The sequence below is a fragment of the Dama dama genome, chromosome 20 (assembly GCF_033118175.1).
Source record: "Dama dama isolate Ldn47 chromosome 20, ASM3311817v1, whole genome shotgun sequence".
Classification (NCBI taxonomy): Eukaryota; Metazoa; Chordata; class Mammalia; order Artiodactyla; family Cervidae; genus Dama; species Dama dama.
This window is the reverse complement of record NC_083700.1, coordinates 17,753,590-17,780,521: the sequence shown is the minus strand read 5'-3', so window position 1 is coordinate 17,780,521 and position 26,932 is coordinate 17,753,590. Positions and strand designations below refer to the sequence as shown.

Here is a 26,932-nt window from a genome sequence, read left to right as displayed (position 1 = left end):
AGCCATTCTTCAAAGAATAAAACACTAACCATGCAAAATAAATAAAGTCTCTCACTGTTTCCATTGTTCCCCCATCTATTTGCCATGAAGTGATGGGACCGGATGCCATGATCTTTGTTTTCTGAATGTTGAGTTTTAAGCTAACTTCACTCTCCTCTTTCACTTTCATCAAGAGGCTCTTTAGTTCTTCTTTGTCTTCTGACATAAGGGTGGTGTCATCTGCATGTCTGAGGTTATTGATATTTCTCCCAGCAATCTTGATTCCAGTTTGTGTTTCATCCAGCCTGGCATTTTGTATGATGTACTCTGCATATATAAGTTAAATAAGCAGAGTGACAATATACAGCCTTGATGTACTCCTTTCCCAATTTGGAACCAGTCTCTTGTTCTAACTGTTGCTTCTTGACCTGTATACAGATTTCTCAGGAGGCAGATCAGGTGGTCTGGTATTTCCATCTCTTGAAAAATTTTCCACAGTTTGTTGTGATCTATACAGTCAAAGGCTTTGGCATAGTCAATAAAGCAAAAATAGATGTTTTTCTGGAACTTTCTTGCTTTTTCAATGATCCAGTAGATGTTGGCAATTTGATCCTGGTTCCTCTGCCTTTTCTAAATCCAGCTTGAGCACCTGGAAGTTCATGGTTCACATACTGTTGAAGCCTGGCTTGGAAAATTTTGAGCATTACTTTGCTAGCATGTGAGATGAGTGCAATTGTGTGGTAGCTTGAAAATTCTTTGGCATTGCCTTTCTTTGGGACTGGAATGAAAACTGACCTTTTCCAGCAGTGGCCACTGCTGAGTTTTCCAGATTTGCTGGTTTACTGAGTGCAGCACTTTTACAGCATCATCTTTTAGGATTTGAAATAGCTCAACTGGAATTCCATCACCTCCACTAGTTTTGTTTGTAGTGATGCTTCCTAAGGCCCACTTGACTTCGTATCCCAGGATGTCTGGCTCTAGGTGAGTGACCACACCGTCGTGATTATCTGGGTTATGAAGATCTTTTTTGTATAGTTCTGTGTATTCTTGCTACCTCTTAATATCTTCTGCTTCTGTTAGGTCCATGCCATTTCTGTCCTTTATTGTGCTCATCTTTGCAAGAAATGCTCCCTTGGCATCTCTAATCTTCTTGAAGAGATCTCTAGTCTTTCCCATTCTATTGTTTCCTCTATTTCTTTGCATTGATCACTGAGGAAGGCTTTCTTATCTCTCCTTGCTATTCTTTGGAACTCTGCATTCAAATGGGTATATCTTTCCTTTTCTCCTTTGCCTTTAGCTTCTCTTCTTTTCTCAGCTATTTGTAAGGCCTCGTCAGACAACCATTTTGCCTTTTTGCATTTCTTTTTCTTGGGGATGGTCTTGATTACTGCCTCCTGTACAATGTCAGGAACCTCTGACCATAGTTCTTCAGGCACTCTATCAGATCTAATCCCTTGAATCTATTTGTTACTTCCACTGTGTAATCATAAGGGATTTGATTTAGGTCATACCTGAATGGTCTAGTGGTTTTCCCTACTTTCTTCAATTTAAGTCTGAATCTGGCAATAAGGAGTACATGATCTGAGCCACAGTCAGCTCGGTCTTGTTTTTGCTGACTATATAGAGCTTCTCCATCTTTGGCTGCAAAGAATATAATCAATCTGATTTAGGTATTGACCATCTGGTGATGCCCACGTGTAGAGTGTTCTCTTGTGTTTTTGGGAGAGGGTGTTTGCTATGACCAGTGGGTTCTCTTGGCAAAACTGTTAGCTTTTGACCTGTTAGGTTTTGTACTCTAAGGCCAAATTTGCCTGTTATTCCAGGTAGCTCTTGACTTCCTACTTTTGCATTCCAGTCCCCTATAATGAAGAGAACATCTTTTTTGGGTGTTAGTTCTAGAAGGTCTTATAGGTCTTCATAGAACCATTCAGCTTCTTCAGCATTACTGGTTGGGGCCTAGACTTGGATTAGTGTGATATTGAATGGTTTGCCTTGGAAACAAATAGAGATCATTCTGTCATTCTTGAGATTGAGATTGTGGTTCTACTAAGATTTAAAAGCCTTGTCTTGCTCCTCTATCTCTCGTGCCCATCCTGGTGCCAGGCATTCTCTTTGGTGCTCAACAGTTTACCGGAATTAACCTTCCTTCAGTGGTTTCTCATTACCATTCAAACTGTCTGACCTTGGAGTAAAAGCTCTCCCATGATGTAGCACTACCTACTTATATTTGGGGTGGATTGTCTTATTTTAGATCAGTTGATTTATTTAATGTCCTTCCAAAGTCATGCCTATTTTTTCTTTCCACTTGTTAATGCTGTTCTGCTCAGAATATCCTTCAGTTCAATAGCATTCAAACATTGTGCTACTAGTTGGGAACAAAACATGTATGATACATAATCCAAGCCCTCACAAAGATAACAGGCTAACAAAGGAGAAAATAGTAAGTTATAATGGAAAAGCATAGCATATTATAGATACGTGTTAAAAGCTTGTTGAATGGATAGAACAAAAATGCTGACTGAGAAAGATGCCATAGTTACATAGCAGATGAAACTAGGAAGCAGAAATGTAAACCAATAAAGTGACATTTGTACAAAAAATGAAAACAAGGGGGAAACCAGATTCAACTAGTGGAACTCACCTTTTTCCATGCTGAAATCTGAATGGACATGAAAGACTTTACTTGCTGGAATGTCTAGTAAAGTATTACTGAACTGCACATGGCACAGCATAAGGGTCTCTGGAAGAAGTGTTGTAATGGCCAAGGCCTGACTTGGGGTGCAGGATCCTAGAGAGCAGAAAAGAGGTAAACAGCTTTGTCACTAAGAGGAATCTGTAAAAGGGGAAACATATATATATATTATATAGAGGAAGTTTGGAATTTAAAAAATGAGAAAGAAGGGTCAGCTCTGTTTGAACTGCTACAGCTGTCTACTTGCCAGCTCTGTTGGGTCTTACCACAATCCAGGTGAAAGGAGAGTGTAAGACTCTTGCCTCTGCTAGTCTGTGACTATAATGGAGTTTCTATTATTAATATAGCTGATGTTCTCTTTCAAAGGTTTTTGGAATTCATTAATGGGAATAAGATTACAGAGAAATTGGGCAGTTATTAGAAATAAAATGCTACACTTGGGAGGTAGCTTTTAAATCTAGGAAGATTTGTTTTCCATAATTGATTGTAGTATGCGTCAAGTCAAAGATCTCTAGAACTTAATTACAAGTGCTGCCTTAAATAGGAGCCACACAGCTGGCAAGAAATCGACTGGCACCAAGGTTGGGTCAGCTGCAACGGATGCATTTTAAATTAAATAGAAACCCGTGTCTTGGTAACAAGATTTTCCTTTGCACAGTTTCTTAATGGTCTCGGTTTGCTAAAGCTCTTTCTCAATTGCCAGCAGTCCAGTGATCATTCTCATCTTTTGGAGACTATCAGCAGTATCAAAGGAACTGTGACATGAAGTTACATAAGTTGTGGTTTTAGAAAGATTCTGCAAGGAAAAAAATTGCAATCTCTTTGTAAAATTTAATAAGGTAGATAACAATGAGAGAATATGTTATGAAGAAACATTTAATACTTTGTAAAAGAACCTGGAGAATTTTAAAGATCAATACTCTTATTTATACATACATACTTACATTGTATTTATAAGATTAAATATCTACCGTGAAAAGAAAATATATTAAGTGCTTAAAAACTGAAGGACAAAACGGGCAATTAGAAGGACTTCACTGGTGGTCCAGTGGCTAGGACTCTGTACTCTGAATGCAGGGGGCTCAGGTTCCATCCCTGGTCAGGGAACTAGATCCCACATACTGCAACTAAGACACAACACAGCCAAGTAAATAAATAAATATCTATTTTTAAAGGTCAACAGAGTTTAAATTATCTTAATGTTTATAGACCATTATATTCTGTTCTATTCTGGACTTCTCTGGTTGGTTTTGCATGTTTTCTCATCCCCCCCATCCCTCCATCCACTCCCACCCCCCAAATCTGGAATCTGTTCTATAAAAACAAAAAGATGAATGGAAGGATGTACATGGACTTTGGAGTGGAACATATCTACTACTCTTGCCACTAACAGGTTTGTTACCTTGTACAAATTACTTGCTCTTAGTATTCTCATCTTTTTTTTTTTCCCTGACCAGGGATTGAACCCAGGCCCTCAGCAGTGAGAGCACTCGGCCACCAAGGAGTTCCCAATACTCTCATCTTTTAAAAAATTTTTATTGGAGTATAGCTGCTTTGCAATGTCGTGTAAGTTTCTGCTGTACAGCAAAGTGAATCAGCCATATGTATACGTATGTTCCCTCTCTCTGGATTTCCTTCCCATTTAGATCACCACAGAGCACTGAGTAGACTTCCCTGTATAGTCAGTTTTCATCGGTTATCTGTTTTATACATAGTAATATATATATGTCAATCCCAATCTCCCAATCCATTCTCCGCCCCAGTATTCTCATCTTTAAAATGATGGTAATTACTAAATGATGAGATTGTTAAATGAGATAAAAGGTATAAAAATTCCTAACATAGTATTTGGAATCTATTAGGAGCATCTTATATTTTAGTTATCTTTCCTCCTCCCCCCAATTATTATAAGTAAATAATTTTACTTATTTATTTTTGGCTGTGCTGGCCTTGTCTTCGCTGCTGCATGGTCCTTTATCTGGTTGCAGTGAGTGGGGCCTACTCTAGCTGTGGTGCACAGGCTTCTCATTTCAGTGGCTTCTTGTATCACAGAGCACTGGCTCCTGGGCATGTGGGCTTCAGTAGCTGCGGTGCATGGCTTAGTAGCTGCAGTTTCTGGGCTCTAGAGCACAGACTCAGTGGTTGTGGCACATGGGCTTAGTTGCTCTTTGGCATGTGGGGTCTTCCTGGACCAGGGATCAAACCTGTGGCTACTACACTGGAACGTGGATTTTATACCACTGAGCCACCAAGGAAGCCCTCCTCCCCCTTTTTTGACAGTAAATCATGGCCCAATACAAAATGAAAAAAGAAAAACACAAGGCAAATTTGCTGAGCAAATAACATTTCAGGTAATTATCTAGTCCAACAATTCTCAAATCTGGAGAAGCTTTAAAAGAATTATATCTTATGCTTTATCCCAAACTTACTAAATCTCTGGATGGAGCCTAAGAATTTGTATTTTTAAAAGATTTCTTTGGGTAACCTTGAAAATCATCCATGTTTGGAAATTCTTGGTCTAGGTTGCCTCCTAATCTCCGGCAGGGTTACAAGCAGAAAGACAGTAGTGACTAGGTTGAGCCTATTTTAAAACCTTAATCCAGTCATAATTCTGAGATCTCACAGCTCTCAATGATTCTGTTGTAAAAGTAGAATCAATTTTGAAATGAAAGAAAACTTAGATTGCTAATCCAAAGAGGTGAATTAATTGACAGAGGACAGGAAAGGTGGGAATAATCACCCAGAACTATAAAGAGATTCTTGACCTTTAAGATTGATACCATTTCTGCCAGCAGTGATGAACAGCTTGAACACAGTTGAATTGGGGGTATTGGTGAGGTAAGTCTTGAGGTCATAACTGAGTGTTAATCTTGATGATGCATTGACCACCACCTGTTAGCAAAACAAAGGAAAATTAGAATCTAGGTTCTTAGAGAATCTGGTTCCCTTCCTCTCCAACCCTCATGACTTGTTTAGCTAAAAGCATCTGTTTCACATAAAAGCAAATTGCCCTTCTAGTGATCACATACTTTGAAAACCACAAAATCTGTTTACTTTTGAGAAGAAAATAAAATTTTTTTTAAAAGGAGATCTTTGTCCATTATTCCTTCTGACATATCTTCCCTGTGTATGATTCCCTATTAATCACTTCTTCTACTCCCATGTCAAATTTTCCTTCTCTACTAAATCATTCCTAAGCCATTATTTTTCCCATTTTAAAAGCGATCAGTGAAACAAACTCTTGACTCCAACTCCTTGAAGAGGACTATGTCCAAGTCCTCTTTTTCAATTCTCCAGTAAAACTTCCAGTCCCTTTATTCCACTGAAGCTACTCATCAAAGTCACCAGCCTCCATATAGCAAAAAAAGTGGTCATTTCTCAGTCCTCACACTTGACCCATCAGTAGCTTTCATGTGGTTGACCACTTTTCTGCCTTGAAATACCTTCTTCACTTGGCTTCCTGGACACCACTATTCCCACTCTCTCCCACTTCCCCAGTCATTCTTATAAATCTTATAAACTTCTATAAATCTCCCTTGCTGGTTCTTATTCTTCTTTCAGGGGTCTTAATACTGGCGTGTTTCCAGAACTTAGCTCTTGGACCTCTTCTCTATTTATACTCACTCTCTTGGTGATCTTATGGTGTTAAATATCTCTATGCCAATGATTCCCAGACTTTTATATCTAGCTACCTCAACACATCCAATTGACATCTAGTAGACATCCAAATTTATGTGTCCAAAAACTGATCTTTTCTCCAAAACTGTTACACCTACAGTCTTAACTATTTCATTTGATGACAATTCTGTCCTATCCTTTTAGTTGTTCAATGAAGAACCTTAAGTCATTCTCGATTCTTTTAAACTTTACATATAATCTGTCAGGAAACTGTATCAACTATACCTATAAAATATATTTAGAATCTGATCAACTTTCCACCACCTCCTCAATTGTCACTCTAATCCACCATCATATCTCAGCTGGGAAGAACTGCAGTAACTGGTCTCTCAGCTTCTACTCTTGTCCCTGCAGTCTAGTACCAATCAGTAGCCACAGTGATATTTTACATTACAAATCAGACTAGTCATTCCTTTGGTTAAGAACCTTAATCTATGCTTAAATTATCTATGTTTCAATAGTTTATTGTCTGGTTTTGTATCTGATGTATGAGTATATTTCTTTTAATAGGATATATATTCCCATATATGGAAATAGTTACTTTAGACTCTTGTGGAATCTCAGTTCTCCAACCAGAGATGGAACCTGCTCCATGGCAGTGAAAACCTGGAATCCTAACCACTAGGCCACCAAGGAATGCCCATGAGCTCTTCAACTCATATCATTAACTTTACCTCTCGATATGTTTTCACTAGTCCTGGGATGTCATGAAAGATAGTTGCTATTCCTGGACGCCTGGCCACTCCTACCCCAGTGACAATGTCTGTTTGTAGAATATTGTCAGCAGAAATCATCCACATCCCAGTTTCACCTAGGAAAAGACAAGAGAAAGCAGTTGACTGCAATCTTTGATATAAATTCATGGTCACTCTAACCTCACTCAGAATCCAAGTCAGTATACCATTTAAACATACATATATCCCTTCCCAGGAGGAGCACCCAGCTGTGAGGATAACTTTGTTTTCTTTTTCTTTTTTGGCCGTGCTATGTGGCATGTGGGAATATTAGTTCCTGGACCAGGGATTGAACCTGTGCCCCCTGTAATGGAAGTGCAGAGTCTTAACCACTGAACTATCAGGGAAGTCCCTAACTTTGTTTTCCTAATGTTGGGTTCCCCTTCATATGTCATGCCAGTAAAACAAAATAGGAACTGCTGACCCTAGAATCACAAAAGAAGTTACTTGGAGAATGTAACTGTTCTCCTTAGGAAAAAGAAAAACATCTTTTACACATAGGACTGGCACTCCTTAAACTTTGTATAGACTGTGCTAAGGATGAATCTGCTTTGACCTACTGACTGATATCAGCAAGAAGACTGCAAGCAAGTATCAACTGGCTGAAGAGAGGATTAGTTTACTTTGGCTTAAGTCCCAAGGAGCCAGAGAAATGTCAAATATTAGATTGGATTACTGATCCTCGAATGTGGCCCTTCTGCTTTCTCATCCAAAGTGGTACTGACTTGAGATGACCCAAAATTCCAGAATGGATGACAAGAGTGACCATCCTGACAGAACCTAGGAAAAGGAAGTAAAAAAGCCTCTGCTTCATTGACAAAAGATTAACAGTCACGGTATTGTAAGCAGTTAGCTCACTGACCCTGGATTACATGTTAATAAGTAGTGGTTGCTTACAAGTCAGTTGTCAGGATTGGAGGATTTGACCCAGGCTGAATAGAGTTCCCTCTGTATCAAGTCCAAAATATATGGTTAATGTTAAAGTCAGGTCCAATGTTACATCACTTTACTCAAATAACATGTATCCATAATTCCCCAAAGAGGAGGCAAAACCGAAACCACACACCACCCCAGCCAGCCTTACTTGGATGGATTATTTGATTGCATACAACCAGTCAGCATACCATTTTGGGATATGCTACCTGTAAGCCTAAAGATACAACACGTTTCCAAAGCCAAGACTGATTTTCTGTAACTCAACAGTACTTCTTAGAACAGAAATACTTTGCTGATCATGAGTATACTGTAACCCAGTACAAGGCCAAACCTTCTTTCAGTGATGGTACATGTGGAAGTTAGGCCTTTAAAGCTGCCTCACAAAACAGTGTACACACAATTGGTTCTTAGAACTAAAGCCTTATTGTCTTTTCCTTCCTTTCATTTCATCCTTTATTGATGTTCAACTTTGCAATTATCTTCCTTCAGAAGCTGGGAGTGGAGGAGAAAGCATGGTACTCTACACTGCCTACGTGTTCAACAGACATTTGATAAATATTACTGGCTGACTTCTAGTCAGCTGGCTATGGAGAGAAATGGGCACTAAACTGAGAATTATCAATTAATATGAAAAATAATCAAATACACTAAAGTATTTTCTTTCTCAGAGAGAAATCCTCTAAGGGATGAGTTGCTTTCTAATCCTGTCAGTTGTGAGGTTGAGAAAGGGAAAGTATCCAAACCATTCTGGTTGAGGAGGTAAGTACGGAAGCAGATGACATCTCCGACAAAGGTAAGCTTGGTGTCTGGCTCGATGGCATGCTCTACAGAAACAGGGATATAATCTGCCATGCCTGGATGTCTCCGGTCCCAGAGCCCCACAAGTGTCACCCCTCTGTTCACAGCCTGGGCCATGTAAGTATAGTTTCTATTCCCTGGTCCAATGAGCAGCAGGTCATCTCTGAAAGTAGACATGAAAGGTAGAAATCTCTGAAAAGAGTCAAGAGTTCTGGAGTCAGACCCTATCACAACATTTTATATTTAATAGCTCAAAAGAATTCAGATGGAATTCTACAGTGGAGAGTAAACAACTAGGGCCAGGGATCAGGTCTATTACATTTATATACATGGTGCCCAGCTAGGCTATTTTTCTTAAAAAAAATTTTTTTCCAGTTTGGCTTTTTGATAATACTCCAGTTGGCTCCCTATAGGAGTTTAATATGAGCAAGGACTTATCAGATTCAAAACATATTGAAATTTTTCTTCATTGAATAATTAATTCTGGTCTTTCCCCCATTTTTTTAAAAGCAGATAGTTTTTTTGTTTTGTTGCTTTTTTGGTCATACCAACATGTATGACTTTAGTTCCTCAACCAGGGATTGAACCCAGGCCCACAGAAGTGAAAGCATGCAGTCCTAACCACTGAACCTCCAGGGAAGTTCCAATACTAAAGTCAACTGTCCCTCCCTATCTTGGTGAAAGAAAGATCAGATTCCAAGTGCATAACATGATAAGAATTTACTAGGGCTGCTATTTACCAGGCTAATTTACAAGATTTCTGCCATAGTGTTAATACCATTCCTTTGCCTTCCATACCTGTTTAAAGCCAGATAAAGCTGGGTATTGTGTGTGTGGAATTTCTCTCCGATGCTATTGTAAAACTGAACAATGAAGGTAAGAGACATGCCCAAAGGAAAGGCTGATAGGGTCCTTCCTTGAGCCGTGTATAGCTTGGGGTGGCTGCTCATTCGCAGGTATGTCACTGGTGCTACCTGTGGGAGACAAAACCTACTGGTACAGAGCAGAATGCACTGGAGGGGAGCTATGACCATATTCTGAGACTTACAATCAATGGTAAAAATCGTGTTCCTCTTTTGTAGGAAGTAGCTAGCTCTTGATTTCCGATGACTTAAATCAGAGTGAAAACGAAATATGACAGTACAGGAAATGGCTTTTAATTATCAGTGCGTGCTCAGTTGCTCAGTCATATCTGACTCTTAGTGACTCCATGGACTGTAGCCCGCCAGGCTCCTCTGTCCATGGAATTTTCCAGACAAGAATACTGGAGTGGGTTGTCATTTTCTTCTCCAGGGGATCTTCCCAACTGAGGGGTCAAACCTGTGTCTCTTGCATCTCTTGCATTGGCAAGTGGATTCTTTACCACTGTGCCATCTGGGAAGCCTCTTTTAATGATTAAAACAGCAGAAATATGAAGCAAGGCTGGAGTTTTTTGAGGAATGGATTGTATTTCCTCTTTTGTGAAGAGTGTCAATATTTATTGTTAAGTAATTGATAACTTATCAAGAATACTATAGATTGTGTTTTTGCACTATAACAAAGTAAGGGAAGTAAAATACTGTGATACAGTAAGGGAAGTCCAGCTTTGAAACCTAGCTTTATCATTTCATATCTTCATTTAACCATTCTAGGTTTTATATTTCTTATCAGTTTAATAGGGCTAATGATGCTTATATAATACGGTTTTTGTGGTAGGTAAAAAAAATATACATAAAAGGAGCAACACAAGGTGGGAACATACTAGATTTCTAATGCCCCAAACATTTTGTTTGTTTTAGACTAACTTACTTCTAAGGTCTCTTCTAATTCTAATTTTTTTTTAATGTCTAAAAACATTTAAAACATATCAAAAAGCCTAACTTTGATAGTAATAGTTCTGCATTTCTCCCATACCAATCCTATTGCCAAAGTTGCTCAGAAAACAGTCATACCATTTTGAGATTAATCTCTTTTATAACAAGGACTCTAAAGTCCACTTTAATTTGATGGTTCATGTCAAGATTGTCCTCTTATCTTATCATTCATTTCTGACTTCCGGAGAAGTTTCTAGTTCTAAACAAAGTAAATCTGCCTCTTAAGGCCATGGTATTCCTTTTATTTTTTTGAGTAAGTCGCTGAACTCACCTGAACCCCAGTTATAGTTGTTTGGTTTACTCCAAAAGGTTCTGTAGAAGTGACTTCTAACACAGCAGTACCTGCAATGGAACCAGCTTTCAGGAGCCCTTCACCATCCTCCTCAATGACAGATGAATTAGGGAAACACTTCAGAACACGGGAACTCACAAAGGCGGCCCCTTCCCTAGGGAATAAATGGGGGCAAGTGGCATCTCTTGGGGGTTCTGACTGATCAGAAAAAAAGGAGTAGCAATTGCCTAGATCACTGTTAGAAGCTGTACTCAGAAAACGGCTTCATTCTCCTTGTTGTGTAGTTATTTGTTCCTCAGGTAAAAGTCAGCCTTTGGATTATGCTTATCTCCTTAAAAATCAAATACTATTACATATTTATCATCAAGAAATTGGTGAAAATAATTAAAAACAGGTACAGTCAGCTTTTCATACCTGCAGGTTCTGCAAACACAGATTCAACCAAGCACAGACTGAAAATTTCAAAAAGTTCCAGAAAGCAAAATCTGAACTTGCCTTGGACTGGCGACTATTTACATAACATTTATATTGTATTAGGTATTATAAGCAATTTAGAGATAGTTTAAAGTATACAGGAGGACGAGCATAGGTTATATACATTATAACCTACAAATGCACTATAAATACTATACCATTTTATATAATGGATCTTTGAGTCTGCAGATTTTGGGGGCAGGGGTGGGTCCTGGAACCAATCCTTGGTGGATGCCAAGGGACAACTGTATTCAGACAAATACTTGTACATGAATGTTCATAATGGCACTATCCACAATAGTTAAAAGGTGAAAACAAACCAAAGGCCCACCAATGGACAATTAGATAACAAAACGTAGTATGTTCACACAATGGAATATCATTCAGTCATAAAAAGGAATGAAGTGCATGCTACAGCATGGATGAACCTTGAAATTACGTTAACTGCAAGAAGTCAACACAAAAGGTCACATTGTATGATTTACATGAAACATAAAATATTTAAATCCACAGAGACAGCTGATTAGTGATTGCTAGGGACTGAGAGGAGAGGAGAATGGTGAGTGACTGTTTAATGGGTATGGGTCTCTGGTGATAATGAAAATGTTCTGAAACTAGAGGTGATGGTTGTACAATACTGTGTATGTACTAAATACCACTGAATCAGACAATTTAATTTTATGTTATGTGGACTTCACTTCAACTAAAAAATTTACTTGTAGGTTAGAAAAATCACCTAGAAGGCAATTTCTTTTCATGTGCAGTGTTTCACTGAGGGTAAAGTTAGATCCTAGCCTATCTTCTTCTCTATTCTCCTTACCTGTTGGTATGGAGTTTGAGCTGAGAATTCATGGGCATCAGAATTTGTTCAGGCTGGCACTCTGGATAGAAAAGTTGAAGTTTTTCAAACACCTGGAATGAGAAAATGATGCTGTCCTCATTTCTGGAAAAGACAAATGATGACCTTTACTCACAAATGGACAAACTACAAATCAAGTCTGCCTGACTGCAATTTAGCCCAAGTTCCACAATATTGCTTTCCAAAATGAGCCAGGCATTTAAAACATATTTAGGTAGTCTAGAATATATAACCTAACATAGCCTGTTTCTGACTACAAGGGACTAGGCATAGTTTGCACTTACCACATCCCCTATATTACTTAGATATTAGTATAAAATGATTTTGAAATTTCTAATTTTAGTTCTAGTAATCTAAAAAGAGATTTGAGAATGAAGAACCTATAGTATTAAATTAGCAAGGGCACTATTTAGGTCTTCTACCTCCCAGTAAAGTGCTTTTTCCTCTACCCCTCACTGAATCAGGGAACCAAAGCCAAAACAAAGGATAAAAAGAAAAGAAAAAAATTAATCCCAAATTCAGAGGTAGAGAAACTTATTTCCTCTATACAAAATATATTTTTTCTTTGAATTCTAAAAACAGTAGGGCCATTTAACTTTCAGCTTGAGACCATCTATAGAAACTTCATACCCTTACACCTTACCAGATGTTAGGACAGGATTTCATTCTACCTGTGATATAGCTAAGTGGAATGTATCATAATATCAATGTTAGGCAGAACAAATCAGAAATCAATTCCTCTTTAGTTATCGTGGTGTTTGTATACCATTCCTTGTGTTGGGAGTTGAATGCATGTGTTGTAGTTTGTAAGGTCAATACTCATAGACAAACAATAAGCAGAAATAACAAAGATCTAGAAACCGTAAGCCTATTTTAGAGATCCCTCTAGCAATTTCTCTATCTCTATCCAGACAAAGCTCTTCATGGAATATTAGAGAATATAACTTTCTTCTCCTTGATAAACAAAAACAAGATTTAGGTTTGGGACCTTACCAGGATCTGAACTTCATCAGACAATTCTAACAAATTCCCCTCGAACTGTCCAGATGAACTATTCATACAGCGGACAGTGACTTTGATATTGGTCCGACCAGCTGCTTTTGTGTGGACAACCATGGCAAAGTTATTCTCTACTGGGAGTTGCAGAAAAACCTAGACAGTAAAGGGACGGATTAGGAAATATTCATGAATAAACACTGTGCCCTTCCCTCTTTGTTGAAAATAGCTATCCAGAAGAATTAGAGTTTCAGGCTTATTTTCATTCTTCATTTTTAAATTTTTTTAAAAATTATTTATTTATTTATGGCTGTACTAGGTCTTCACTGCTGCATGTGGGTTTTCTCTAGCTGCAGATAGTGAGGGCCAGTCTCTAGTTGTGGTGTGCAGGCTTCTCTCTGTGGTGGTTTCTCTTGCTGAAGATCATGGGCTCTAGGATGCGTCGTTTTCAGTAGTTTTGGTGCAGCAGTTTAGTTGCCCCATGGCATCTGGGATTTTCCTGGACCAGGGATTAAACCTGTGTCCCCTGCGTTGGCAGGCGGATTCTTATCCACTGGGAAGCCCATTCTTTTTTTTCTTTTGTGGCCACACGACACAGCTTGTGGGATCTTAGTTCACAACCAGGGATTGAATCCAAGTCCCCTGCAGTGAAAGCACCAAGTCCTTATCACTGGACCACCAGGGAATTCCCACAGGGCTTACTTTCATATTTGTTTCTTTTCATATTCCCAGCAACACAGTCACCCCTAAAGTACACTTCTGTGTTCAGTGCTCAACTAATTCTGGGAAGATTCCTATACAAGAATTCTCATCTTCAAGTCAATTAATTGATAGGAGAAGAATGCAAATGAAAAAAGGGGTTTTCTAAATGGGTTGAGACAGTAGAGCCTGAGATGAGAGAGAAGTTAGGCAATCTACTCCTGGAGTTCAGAGTGATAGCAAGTGAGGAAGAGGAAAAGAAAGGGAAGCCCCTGTTTAGGACGATGTTAAAACTAGCTGACAATTTCTCTATTTGCTTCACTTCCATTCTAGTCTAGACTACATGAGGATTAGACCTTGACGGACTTCTGGTGAGAGAGAAGGGAGGTCCAACACTAAGGCAAATGTTGAAGTAGGCACTCGCCTAACTTTTTGGCAATTTCATTCCTATTATTCATTTCATGTCCTGTCTCCTCTGCCTTTTTGCTGTCTGGAGCCCTCAAGACCTTCCTTTGCTCACTTGACTCAGGAGTTCCAAATTCCAAAATCACCTTTCCCTCCACCCCTACATAAAAATTCCCGTTTCCCTTGTGCAGATTTTGATCAATTGTCTGGAAGAAAGTTTTATGCTAAAGAATAAGTTTTTATAATTGTTTAATTCAACTGAATTTCTAAATGGTGACACCACAGTGCAAGAAGTCTACCTGGTAGAACATTAGAGACCTTTCTTCCTTTTTTGCTGTAAAAAGTTTTAATGTTTCCATTTGGTCCAAGGTTTAGGAGAGGGCTCCAGGATAGTTGAAAAGCTGCCCAGTGGTTATAAAGCCTTCTGTTGTCATGCAAAAGCCCTGACACCAGAGGGGCTCCTCAAAGGCTCCAGGGCTCCAGAGGCTCCAAGTCATGCTTGAGGGCGAGCCTTTAGAAGAGATACCCACCCAATTCAATCTGGGGACCAACCAGCCTCTGGAGGTTGGTCAGGTGATCACCATTTCTTGATGAGTGTCCCTCTTCATCTAGGATGCAGCGCTCTAAGAAGTCACAGAGATGGGGGTCTGCATGGGCAGAACCCAGGTCATGGAGATCCAAAAGGGCCTGGCTCAGGTTCTTCTTCATGAGTGCAGAGGCTTCCAAAGGATTCTGGGTTTTACCCACTCACCTTCAGATGCTACTGCACATCTTGAAAGAGGGTGTAGCCACTGTGCTGGTTTTGCATTTTCAAGAGATGCTCGTAGCCCTCGCCCTTCTCATCAGCCAATTCGTGGAAAAAGTGGCCCATGCCCTCCAGAGCCACACTGTGGAAAAAATGGCCCATGCCCTCCAGAGCCACATCATTGCAGTTGAAACAGAAGCCCACAGAGAGGTAGGTGTAGGAGGCCTACAGATGCTTGTTGACCAGGTGATTGATGATAGCCTCCATGTCAGTGGAATAATTCTGACAAATCTGGGAGTTCATAGTTGATTGGTAATAAGGAGTTAAGCCCAAAAAATGATGTTGGCTGGTCCCCGGTGATCGCAGACAGCTGAGTGACTGATTCTAGTGGTTGCGACTGGAAAAAAGGTTGGCAGGTGGTAGGAGGCAGGGACAAGGGGGTGTCCTTGGGTCTGTTCCGTCCAAGCACTGTTGAAGCAAGAAACAGATCCACGGAACTGCCAAATGCACTGCCCATTATAGACCCTTGTATTTGCCCATTTCATCACCCAGTTTGTCTATGTGAGGTCAAAGGCTGGGGAAGAAAATCTTTGTGTAGCTCTCAATCATTTCTTCTGTTAGAGAAAAGAGTGCTTCTTTAGACAAGAAAATTAAAGGAAGGAAAAAGTAGAGCAGGTGCTAATAAGGTTTATGCCATCCCTTCTTTTCACACAATTCCTATTTGCTATCCCTTTTTTTCCTATTTGGAAAAAAAGCCAAATCCTTCTGCAGAACTCTACCAAACTAAGTACAGTTCTATCCCTTTTCAGTTCCAAGTATAACCAGGCTCTGCACAGTCCGTGACAGAAGACGCAACCACTAGAGTTTCCTTAGATTATAGATCTAGGATATTTTCAGAAAATTGGAAAATTTTTAGTTTTTCCATACTTTTCTTTTTAACTGGCTCCAGAAATGACTTACTAATTGTAGCTTCTATAACCCCTCTGATTTCTTTTAAGGTCTAACTCTAATTCTTTGTTTTTGTAGGCACTGAATTGTGACCTTCTGGGTATCTTGGCCCCAGGTTTCTTCTTCCAAAGGTAAAGTCCAGACCTAGGTGGCTGCCACTGATCCTGGACCATCTTGGGTGGGTGCCATTAAACTGATGATCAGGTAATAATGTCATGAAGTAGGTAAAATTTGTCTGTAGTATCCACCTCATTTTTTTTCTTTTCCAGATTTCAGAGTAAGTGCTAAATGCATTCAAGTATAAAGGCTATTTAAGATTCACGTTGCATTGTGGATTTCCTCAGTGGCCATCATGAGGGGCTTTGAGCATTTCAAATGCAGCAGGTGCTGAATCTGGAGGAGCTGGTACCACCATGGAAGAACAGTTTAATTAACTGTCCTTAAATTTGCCATTGATATAAGGTACTCAGTCCAGAATCAGTTGCCAGTTGGTGGCCCACACAAACCCTATGGCACCCACAGCACCCTACGTACACGAGGGAAGATTCCAATTCTTCCCCAGCTCCTAGTAACATGGGCCCAGAAATGTGCTCAGCATCCAGCTTTCTTAAGTCTTAATGTCAACTGCCCATCATGCAGCACAAACATGATTATTAATATAATTAAGTACGTCTGAGTATGTTGAAAGATATCACATATTTAAACTCTATGTATAAATACTTTATATTCATAATATGTTATTCATGTAACACACAGTTATTTGTTCACAAATGCAACATTATACAACAGCAAATGTATCAAAGGAAGCAATGCTTTCTTAAGCATTACTTTCTTAAGAGCTCTTTCCAGCAAAAGTATGCTAAATTTAAACTCTATGTATAAATACTTTATATTCATAATATGTTATTCATGTAACACAGTTATTTGTTCACAAATGCAACATTATACAACAGCAAATGTATCAAAGGAAGCAATGCTTTCTTAAGCATTGCTTTTTTAAGAGCTCTTTCTGGCAAAGTATGTTAAATATTGTGTAGTATTATCTGAATACTCAAATTTGGATTCTTTATATGATTTTCAGGTTTATAGCATTCACAGAACAATCAGAAAAAGAGTAAGTAATAATGTTGTGTAGTTTAGAAGGAAGTCAATCTAAAAACAAGGATGAAATAAAATAAATCCCTAAGGTAATATATTAACAGATATGTTCTTACCTCTGAATGCCTGGGCACTAAATCCAGAACATCCCTTTTGCTCATGGACCAGTGGAATGTGAGCCCAGGGTTGGCACTGCTGAAGGAGAAAGGGGTCTGGGTACTGGTCACTCCCATGACATAGACTGGCATCTGAAAAGGAAGAGTGGTTTTGTGCTACACCTCCTGTCCAGCTGGTATTATCAACATAATGAACCTGGAACAGAACCATCATACTGACCTCAGTAGCTGTGATGAGTCGAGTTGCAGCTGCAAGGATCCTAACAGCCCTTAGCTGTACAACCTCAATCTGTACTTCATCCTGCTCAACAGGGTAGAGAGCAAGCTTAGGCTAAGAGGGAGTGTCTGTGGGGTAGACAGAGATGCTTATGACAACTCATTTGATTGTTATTGTTTGGGGCATTCAACAACAATGGCAACAAAAATATGCAATGTATATGGGATTTTTGTTTTTGTTTTTTTGGGGGGGAATTTTTGTTGTTGTTCTTGAAACAATTTCTTAAGCATAGGGACTATGTCTCATAACAATGTCAAATACTCAGTGAGTTTTTCACTAAAGATCACATATTTCCCATGGGCTACTGACACCCTCCCCATCACTACTTCCTCCTCCACCTCCCAATATGATTCCCAGATGCAAGAGCAGAAGCAAAGCAGAACAAAGAACCGATACCTGGGAAAACACAATGACTTTTCCAGTATCTTCATTTACTGTCTGAATGGTGCCATGGACCACGGCTCTGCCAACTACCTTCCCTGTAACTTGGCCCCTCCTATTAACAACAGCCACGGTCTGATTACTGATGGAGAAATGAATGATAGATTGAGGCTGAGGGCCACCTTCAGACATCACCTGAAATTTAAACACACCAATGAATGCTGGAGTTTGAGGAGAAGTCACATCTCCTTTTCCAACATTCTGTCTGAGCAACTGAACTTCTTCACCTTCCCCCACTTTCCAACCAGCATATGCCATATCAGCTCAAATGCAGAGGAAATAGAAGTGCTATAAATAATCCATGGGATTCCAAGAAGTAGTTCATACCACGATTATCATAGAACAAAGACAATACTAATTTTCTTCTTTATCAGATCCTATTGTACTTGGTTGACAGGGGACAAGGGAAGGCCAACAGGAAGAGGTGTATATGTGTATTGGGGTGGGGCAGAGGTGGGATGAAGAGAAAGACTCATTTTTGGCTTTAGGATCACCTGCATCATGTTAGTTGGAATCAGTGTCATTTTCTCTGGAACAAGTCTAAATGGAGGAAACACCTTGAAGGAGAAAACCAAAAAGACAACAGTGGTTAACTAGAGTTAACGTCACAATAAATGATCATGCAGCTTATTCTAAGGGAAAAAAAAATTATGTACAATGAAGTTGTATACAAAGACAGGTATTTTATTTTATTTTATAAACACAAATTTTCATTTTAATAGCAAAAAATTATAAATTACTTAAGTGAAAATGCTTAAATAAGTTATTGTGTATCCGCTCACTGGAATAAAAGTGGTCATTAAAATTATGTTTACAATTACTTTTTTTGGCCATACTTCACAACTTGTGGGGTCTTAGTTCCCCAACCAGGGATTGAACTCATGATGTAAGCAGTGAAAGCATGGAGTCCTAACCACTGGATATTTATAAAACTTATAAATTTATAAACAAGATGAAGTATGAATTTTGGATGAGATAGTTTCCTTACTTCAATTTGCCGAGGGGTTGATGTGAATTTTCTCCCCATCTTGTCCCTGGCAATAGCTACAAGTGTGGTTTGCCCAACAGTGATAGCTCGAAGGATATAATTTTCAGAGTATTCATCTTGTTCCTCCATTAGCCTGAAAAGACCCATGAATTTCTAGGTAAGAAAGATTTGTTTTTAAGATTGGCCAGTTATACCTCTTTCTAAGATGCTTGTGGGATCTTAGCTCCCCAACCAGGGAATGAACTCGGGCACATAGCCCTTAGAGTACAGAATCCTAATCACTGGACTCCCAGGGAATTCCCAATCTTCTGCTCATTTTACCCCAGGTTAAAAGGAACTGCCAGAAAATAACTTTCAGAGTCAAGACAAAGTTCATAGCAATGGCGGGAAGCTCCTGAAGGGCAAATATTTGTTCTAAGTCTCCAAAGGAATAAGGGCAATATAAACATAGCCTGGCAAAACTACAAATACTAAATTGCCTCAGAATTTCTGTATTTTTTCTTTTGCAAAGGGGAATACCAGTGCCTCTATTTCTAGATAGAGTTTTTGAAGGTCCTCAAGTCTGAAGCATCCCCAAAGTATATCATCCAAGAAGTTCCATAAAATAGAAATGTTAATGAGACACATATTAGTCCCAAAATAAGACATCTGAGGATGTGGAAGGGGTATTTTGTCAAGAGTTGAATATGGGAAGAGAATGTGGGCTGAAAGATACTGTGACAAAAAAGGAAAGAAGAAAATCTGAAATAACCTAAGGGAGAGATAATCAGGCTACCAGGAGGGATATTCTCATGAAAATAAACTTAAGGAGAAAGAAGTATTGAAATAGTACTCACGCCAGGGTCACAATGGCAGAAGCCAATTGCAATTTGAGCTCCATGTTTCTGAAGTATTTATTTCGGAATGGGCGTTTGGAAGAGCCAAGAACCCTCACAGTTACTAACACAGTTTTACCTATTTCAACCTGGTAGTTAAAAATAAAAATTAAAAAAGAAATTAAAAGGTAATTTAGTAAAGCTGTCTCATTTACCTAGGGCAGTTTAACGCAGAGGTGGCAAGCCCTTTGGTTCATGCTAAATGTTCTTGATCAGCCTTTAAGCGAGTAAGCGTAATCTATGTGTATTCTTTTAAGCTGTTCTTTAACACTCTATCTTCATCATGATTAATGTTGGAATGGTGTTCTTTAAGGGCAGGTATTTCCATTAACATTATCAAAGGGCCTGGCAGATACACACAGTAGCTGAGCACAGACTATCTTAAGTGACGCTAGTGAGTGAGAAAGACACCTGCTTCCCTTAAGAGATAAAGCAAACACTTCTCACCTTATCAATCAGATCAAGCTCCAGCTCTTGTATGTCTGACACCCTTAGGTGAGCCACTGCTGGGCCCAGGAACGCCAAACACAGATCATAGACTTCCAAGGTGAGAACTCCTGGATGCAGTGGAACTAACTAGAGGGAAGAAGATTGCAGCTGGATAAAGAAGTAAACATGCTCCAAGCATAATCAGAGCAATTATTTCCATCCAAAGTAGAAAATACAGTATCTTATTTTCTTTGTGATAGAAACTCTGAGAAGTCACATTATAAGTTTCAGGCACAGCATAATATGTCGCCTTAAAGTGATGCTTCAGTTTGTGGCAAAATATGTACCCTTAACAATTATTTATTAACTGATAAAGAGCAGAGTTTAAATTGATTGATTTCAAGCAGAATCCAACATATCCAGTTTTTTTTTTTTTTTTTTTTTATCCAGTTTTTAAATTCTGAACAGGGAAAGGATTCAGGAAGAAAACCAGGGACATTTACACTGCAATCACGAGTAGGGAGAGAGAGCACAGGGTGGATCGATGCTTCGTTTTTCCTTCTTGTGCTATGCACGGCTCCTGCACGGCAGGATGGTTTTACATACTTTGCTGGCACGCAGGGCCTCAATCTCCCCGTTTAAAAAGCAACATTATGACTACAGTAAGTTAAATTCCGTTGAGCTCTTTGAAGGAAATAAATACATATGTTAATTTAAGGTACACTTTTTATTAATGCAAGTCAACTAAAAGAAAATCCCTTGGCATATTGACTATGGAGTCAGATTAACATTTTGAGTTGCCATGTCGGGCTGAAAACACCATATACTCAGGTTATAAAGTCAACAGTATATTTAACCATGCACACAGATCTATGCTTTGAAATTTGTAAAAATTAACCTTCTTTTTAAATTTTTATTTATTTTTTAATTGGTGGACAATCACTTTACAAAATTTTGTGTTGGTTTCTGCTGTACAACAATGTCTATCGCTCATAATTTTATACATATATATATATCCCTTCCCTCCTGAGTCTCCCTCCCCTCCCGCCACCCACCCCTCTAGGTCATCACAGAGTTCCAGGCTGGACTCTGTGTCATTTAGTAACTTCCCACTAAGTATCTTTTTTACACATGATTGTGTATATATGTCAGTGTTACTTTCTCAATTTGTCCCACCCTCACCTTCCCCAACTGTGTCCACAGAATGGTTCTGTTCATCAGAACCATTTTTCTAAATTCCCATATATATGCATTAATATATGATACTTGTTTTTCTCTTTCTGAACCTTGTTTTAATGGAAATCTTATAGTTAGATGTCTTCTACACTGTTTCCATTCAATCAGAACCAAAAATTTCCCCATATTATATGCTATGCTAAGTCGCTCAGTCGTGTCCCACTCTTTGTGACCCCATGGACTGTAGCCCACCAGGCTCCTCTGGCAATGCGATTTTCTCCAGGCAAGAATACTGGAGTGGGTTGCCATTTCCTTCTATAGGTAGTTACAAAAAAAAAACACAACTCATTTTTTTTGTTTAAGAATCTACATAGGTTAAAAAAAAGAAAAAGACACAAATGTTATTCCTTGTAACAAGTTTGAAATGCCCAATAAAATTTTTCCAATCATTCTCCTAAGAATGAGCTTTGACCTGAGACCGTCAATCTGAGGATATTTCTAGAACTCACCTGGACAGAGCTTTCTGCTTCCAGGTAAGTGATGGTGACAATATCTTGCTCACTACTGTTGACTAAAAAATAACCAGATCCTTCCACAAGGCTAAATATTTCCTATGGAAAAATCAAGACAAATAATATTCCATTCCCTTTGGATTATAAATATTTCAAAGAAAGTAATTTCTACTTACCTAAGAAAGAGTATGACATTAAAAGATTAAAATCTGGAGAAGGAAATGGCAACCCACTCCAGTATTCTTGCCTGGAGAATCCCATGGACGGAGGAGCCTGGTGGGCTACAGTCCACGGGGTCGCAAAGAGTCAGATACGACTGAGTAACTTCACTTTCACTTTCATTTTCAACCCTCAGCTGAGAAGACTTTCAACTCTTGTGTCTGCTATTGATTGTTTTCTTGAGTTCTCAAAGACCTGTGACCATATTTTTTTTTAAGTTGCCTGTTTTCTAATTGCATCACTTTACACACTGTTGTCTAATAATATGTGGTATTTAGAATGCCTTCTTAATTATTTTGAGCAGCCATTGCCTGTATTTTCTTAGCACCTCCTTGGTTTTCTTACGTGAACTCATCTGACAGGGAAATGCAGCTTTTTTGTTTGCCCTCTCTGCATACTGGACGGTCTGAGTCAGTGTTCTAACTAATCCCTGATGGTCTCTGAGCTACTGTTCTACCAGACTCAGTAGTTATGTGCTTCAGGAATTTTTCGGTAGAATTGGCCCTATTAGGAGACTCTTGGTGTCACCTTTGTTATCTTAAAAGCTGGTCCCTTCGCTGAGGCTCTTAATTTTTTGAAAACTTGATGCAATTTCAGCTGAAAAAAATTGGCCAGACTATTTGAAAATTGAGGGAAGCCATTTAAGAAATTGAAAAGTAATCGCAAACAACATTGGGTAGTTGTGACTTTCAGTTCTGTATCAGTTGAATTTTTGTGCTCTTTTCCCTGTGTATGTGGTGGTTCTATTTTTCTCCAATAAAACTTTTTATTTAAAAAATAAATAAATAAAAGCTTAAAATCAATAGACCAAAGACCAAGCATAATTATTAAAGTATTAGTGCTAAGGATAATTATTATATATATATTATATATGTATCAGTGATTTTTAACACATAAGTGAGTTTTTTATATTTATACTGTTAATTTTAATAACCTAGAACTCTCCCCTCCAACATGATTCCATTTAGCTAGAACCATACAGCTCCTACCTTCACATCAGGGTGGTTATAGATGGTGGCGTTCTCAGGCAATACTGTTACATCATCTACCAGGAGCAGCTCCACAGCCGCAGATCTGGGCAAGTTGGAAAGTTCCTAGAGATGTAGGAAGAGCCATGATGGTCAACACCAATTGTTAATTCCTCGTCTCAGGGAGTGAAGAGTCCAGTACTCTTTCAAGCACCAAAGATAGCACAATCATAAAGGTGCATGATGCTCAGATTTACATCAGCTATATTTACAGACTATACCAGACCACCTGACCTGCCTCTTGAGAAACCTGTATGCAGGTCAGGAAGCAACAGTTAGAACTGGACATGGAACAACAGACTGGTTCCAAATAGGAAAAGGAGTACGTCAAGGCTGTATATTGTCAACCTGCTTATTTAACTTATATGCAGAGTACATCATGAGAAACGCTGGGCTGGAAGAAGCACAAGCTGGAATCAAGATTGCCGGGAGAAATATCAATAACCTCAGATATGCAGATGACACCACCCTTATGGCAGAAAGTGAAGATGAACTAAAAAACCTCTTGATGAAAGTGAAAGAGGAGAGTGAAAAAGTTGGCTTAAAGCTCAACATTCAGAAAACTAAGATCATGGCATCTCTTCCCATCACTTCATGGGAAATAGATGGGGAGACAGTGGAAACAAGTGTCAGACTTTATTTTTTGGGGCTCCAAAATGACTGCAGATGGTGACTGCAGCCATGAAATTAAAAGACACTTACTCCTTGGAAGGAAAGTTATGACCAACCTAGATAGCATATTAAAAAGCAGAGACATTACTTTGCCAACAAAGGTCCATCTGGTCAAGGCTTTGGTTTTTCCAGTGGTCATGTATGGATGTGAGAGTTGGACTGTGAAGAAAGCTGAGCACCAAAAAATTGATGCTTTTGAACTGTGGTGTTGGAGAAGACTCTTGAGAGTCCCTTGGACTGCAAGGAGATCCACCCAGTCCATCCTAAAGGAGATCAGTCCTGGGTGTTCATTGGAAGGACTGACGCTAAAGCTGAAACTCCAGTACTTTGGCCACCTCATGCGAAGAGTTGACTCATTGGAAAAGACCCTGATGCTGGGACGGATTGGGGGCAGGAGGAGAAGGGGACGACAGAGGATGAGATGGTTAGATGGCATCACCGACTTGATGGGCATGAGTTTGAATAAACTCCGGGAGCTGGTGATGGACAGGGAGGTCTGGTGTGCTGCGATTCACGGGGTCGCAAAGAATCAGACACGACTGAGCGACTGAACTGAACTGAACTGAAGGAGCCTTAAATTTCAGTTAATTAATATTTTTCATATAACAGTCTCCACTTACCTTTGGACTTTTCTTCTCTGAATAGCCCACAAAATTAACTCCAATGAGTACAGTCCCTTTTATCTGACGTACTTTAAGGATCTGATGACCTGGAGACATGCAGAAAAATACCCTGTGAGAAACATGTAAAATACAAAAGGGTCCTCAGAAAACCAAACTCTACCATAATTTTTTCCAAGTGGTATTTTATTGGAGGGAGGAAAAAAAAGTCACACACACACAGTGATTAGGGAAATATAAAAGAAACAGAAAACTGGGGTTTTGTGCTGACTTTGCTGACCTTGGGCAATGTTTATTTCTCAGTTCTTTTATTAAATGGGAGATTGATAGACAAAAATCTAAAATTCTTTCCAGTTCTAATGGTTTGTGAGTCCAAAAATAAGCTGACAGTAGTGTATGGGGAAATTTTTATTTTATTTAAAAATAGAAGTGAGAAATAAAGAGAAAGTCCTTTGGGACTTTTTACGCTTCTAAACTGTTATGTGTATGTAAATATTATGTCAGTCCCTTACTCAAAAATTTTAAATGGCTAACTAGCCCTTATTAGAGCAATTCAAACTCCTTAAACTGGTGTTTGAAGCCATCTATAATCTGACCTTGCTTTACTCCTTTATTCTTTTCAATTTAACTAACATGAATCTGCCACTTTACTGAGGTCAATTCTTATTATATGCTCAACACATGATGATCATGCATAAATCTGCAGAACATTTTCTCATGATCTTACATTTATTCATTCAAAACAAAGATTTATTAAGGGTCTACTATATGTTAGGTACTATGGCAGTAATTAGGATACAGAGATGAAAACAACACTGTTCTTACCTTCAGAGAAACCCACAGCTTAGGAGGGTGGCTGAGAGGTAAACCAACCAATACACTACAATATAGAAGTATGTACAAAGCACATAATACAGAATATATAAGAGCACAAAGAAGGAACTTATGCAAAGGAAAGAGGAATCACAAGGCTTGTCATGGTTAAGGATCTAAAGTCACTGAGTTTGAGAAAAATGTAGAAACATGTGGGTGGTAATAAGAGGTGAAGCCAAAGAAGCAGGTATGGGTTGGTATGTTAAGCTGCATGAACTTATCCAGAGAGACACTGTGACAACACTGATAACAGTACAGCCAATAATTAAGAGCATACTACAGGCTATGACATCAGAGAACTTGCAGCTTCATCTGTTTATTGTTATGATCTCAGGGCCTAAAACTCAGCCTAGAATGTAATAAAAACTCAATAACTGTTTAATGAGTGAGTAAACTTACTAAACAGGGATAATATGGGAAGTCTAATATATACATTCTCTCTTGTTATCCTCATTGCAGTTACGGGAGACTGACATATTATCCCTGTTGTGGCCCAGGAGCCACAATACTGAGCCTGCCACTCTAGAGCCCATGCTCCACAAGAGAAGCTCCCCTCATGCCGGAACTAGAGAAAGCCCAGCCGCCACAACTAAGACCCAGTGTAGCCAAAAAAAAATAAATAAAAAAATAAAAGATAAAAATAAAAAAGTATATAAAGTATTTAATGTAGTATCTGGCATGTCTTAAGAGCTCAATAAATTAGTAGACAAATTATTTTAAAAAGAATTTTAAGACAGAGTTTTGCATTTATACTTTAGAAGGATCATTCTGGACAGTAGTATGCAGGATGGATTAGACGGTAGGAGAGACACGCCGAGATCAGTTAGGAGGCTACTATGGTGATGTACGATAGAGGTTACGAGGATATTAGTGATGAAGTTAGAGAGGAAGGGATAAAACCAAAAAAACATTTAGAAAATAAAATGGATGGTATCTGGTGATTCATCATTACAGGGTATAACAAGCATCTCTTTCTTCCCTACCACTTTTTACATTAACTGTATCATATTATTGGTTTTTTAATGTTTAGTATCATATACATATTAGTACTATGTTATAGTCTGTAGTTAAGCCCTTAAATTGGTCCGGAGTATAAACTCCCTGGCGGAGGGAGCTTCTTCCCTGGTGGCTCAGAGGGCAAAGGGTCTGCCTGCAATGAGGGAGACCTGGGTTCTATCCCTGGGTCTGGAAGATCTCCTGGAGAAGGAAATGGCAACGCACTTCAGTACTCTTGCCTGGAAAATCCCATGGACAGAGAAGCCTGGTAGGCTATAGTCCATGTAGCAAAGAGTCGGACACTACTGAACGACTTCACTTTCATTTATAAACTCCTGGAGGGTAAGGAAAAGGTTAAATCTTATTTCTCTAATGTTTCTTTTTATTTTTTATTTTTGGCTGAGCTGGGTCTTTGTTGCTGTGAGCAGGCTTTCTCTAGTTGTGGCGAGTGGGGTCTACTCTTCGTTGTGATGCGTGTTGTGGAGCATGGGGTCTAGGCGTGGATTCAGTAGTCCCGTCACACA

The 26,932-nt window shown here is 39.0% G+C and overlaps 1 protein-coding gene and 2 pseudogenes across 1 annotated transcript in view; all 3 read right to left on the bottom strand.

Annotated features, from left to right (window-relative positions):
- Positions 1-26,932, bottom strand: part of NUP210L (nucleoporin 210 like) — a 95,689-nt gene that overhangs the window by 5,408 nt on the left and 63,349 nt on the right. Inside the window, exons 18-35 of the mRNA XM_061168415.1 lie at positions 24,540-24,628; positions 23,209-23,313; positions 21,998-22,099; positions 20,331-20,459; positions 19,845-19,972; positions 19,009-19,141; positions 18,515-18,577; positions 17,976-18,155; positions 17,523-17,603; positions 17,303-17,434; positions 13,289-13,447; positions 12,257-12,348; positions 10,942-11,116; positions 9,616-9,791; positions 8,763-8,980; positions 7,024-7,160; positions 5,437-5,563; positions 2,621-2,767 (exon numbers count right to left, since the gene is read on the bottom strand). Of these exons, the coding sequence (XP_061024398.1) occupies positions 2,621-2,767; positions 5,437-5,563; positions 7,024-7,160; positions 8,763-8,980; positions 9,616-9,791; positions 10,942-11,116; positions 12,257-12,348; positions 13,289-13,447; positions 17,303-17,434; positions 17,523-17,603; positions 17,976-18,155; positions 18,515-18,577; positions 19,009-19,141; positions 19,845-19,972; positions 20,331-20,459; positions 21,998-22,099; positions 23,209-23,313; positions 24,540-24,628 (2,373 nt within the window). The remainder of the gene's footprint in view (positions 1-2,620; positions 2,768-5,436; positions 5,564-7,023; positions 7,161-8,762; positions 8,981-9,615; positions 9,792-10,941; positions 11,117-12,256; positions 12,349-13,288; positions 13,448-17,302; positions 17,435-17,522; positions 17,604-17,975; positions 18,156-18,514; positions 18,578-19,008; positions 19,142-19,844; positions 19,973-20,330; positions 20,460-21,997; positions 22,100-23,208; positions 23,314-24,539; positions 24,629-26,932) is intronic.
- LOC133041093 (ferritin light chain-like) lies at positions 14,858-15,443 on the bottom strand (annotated as a pseudogene).
- LOC133040119 (cytochrome b-c1 complex subunit 10-like) lies at positions 16,519-16,686 on the bottom strand (annotated as a pseudogene).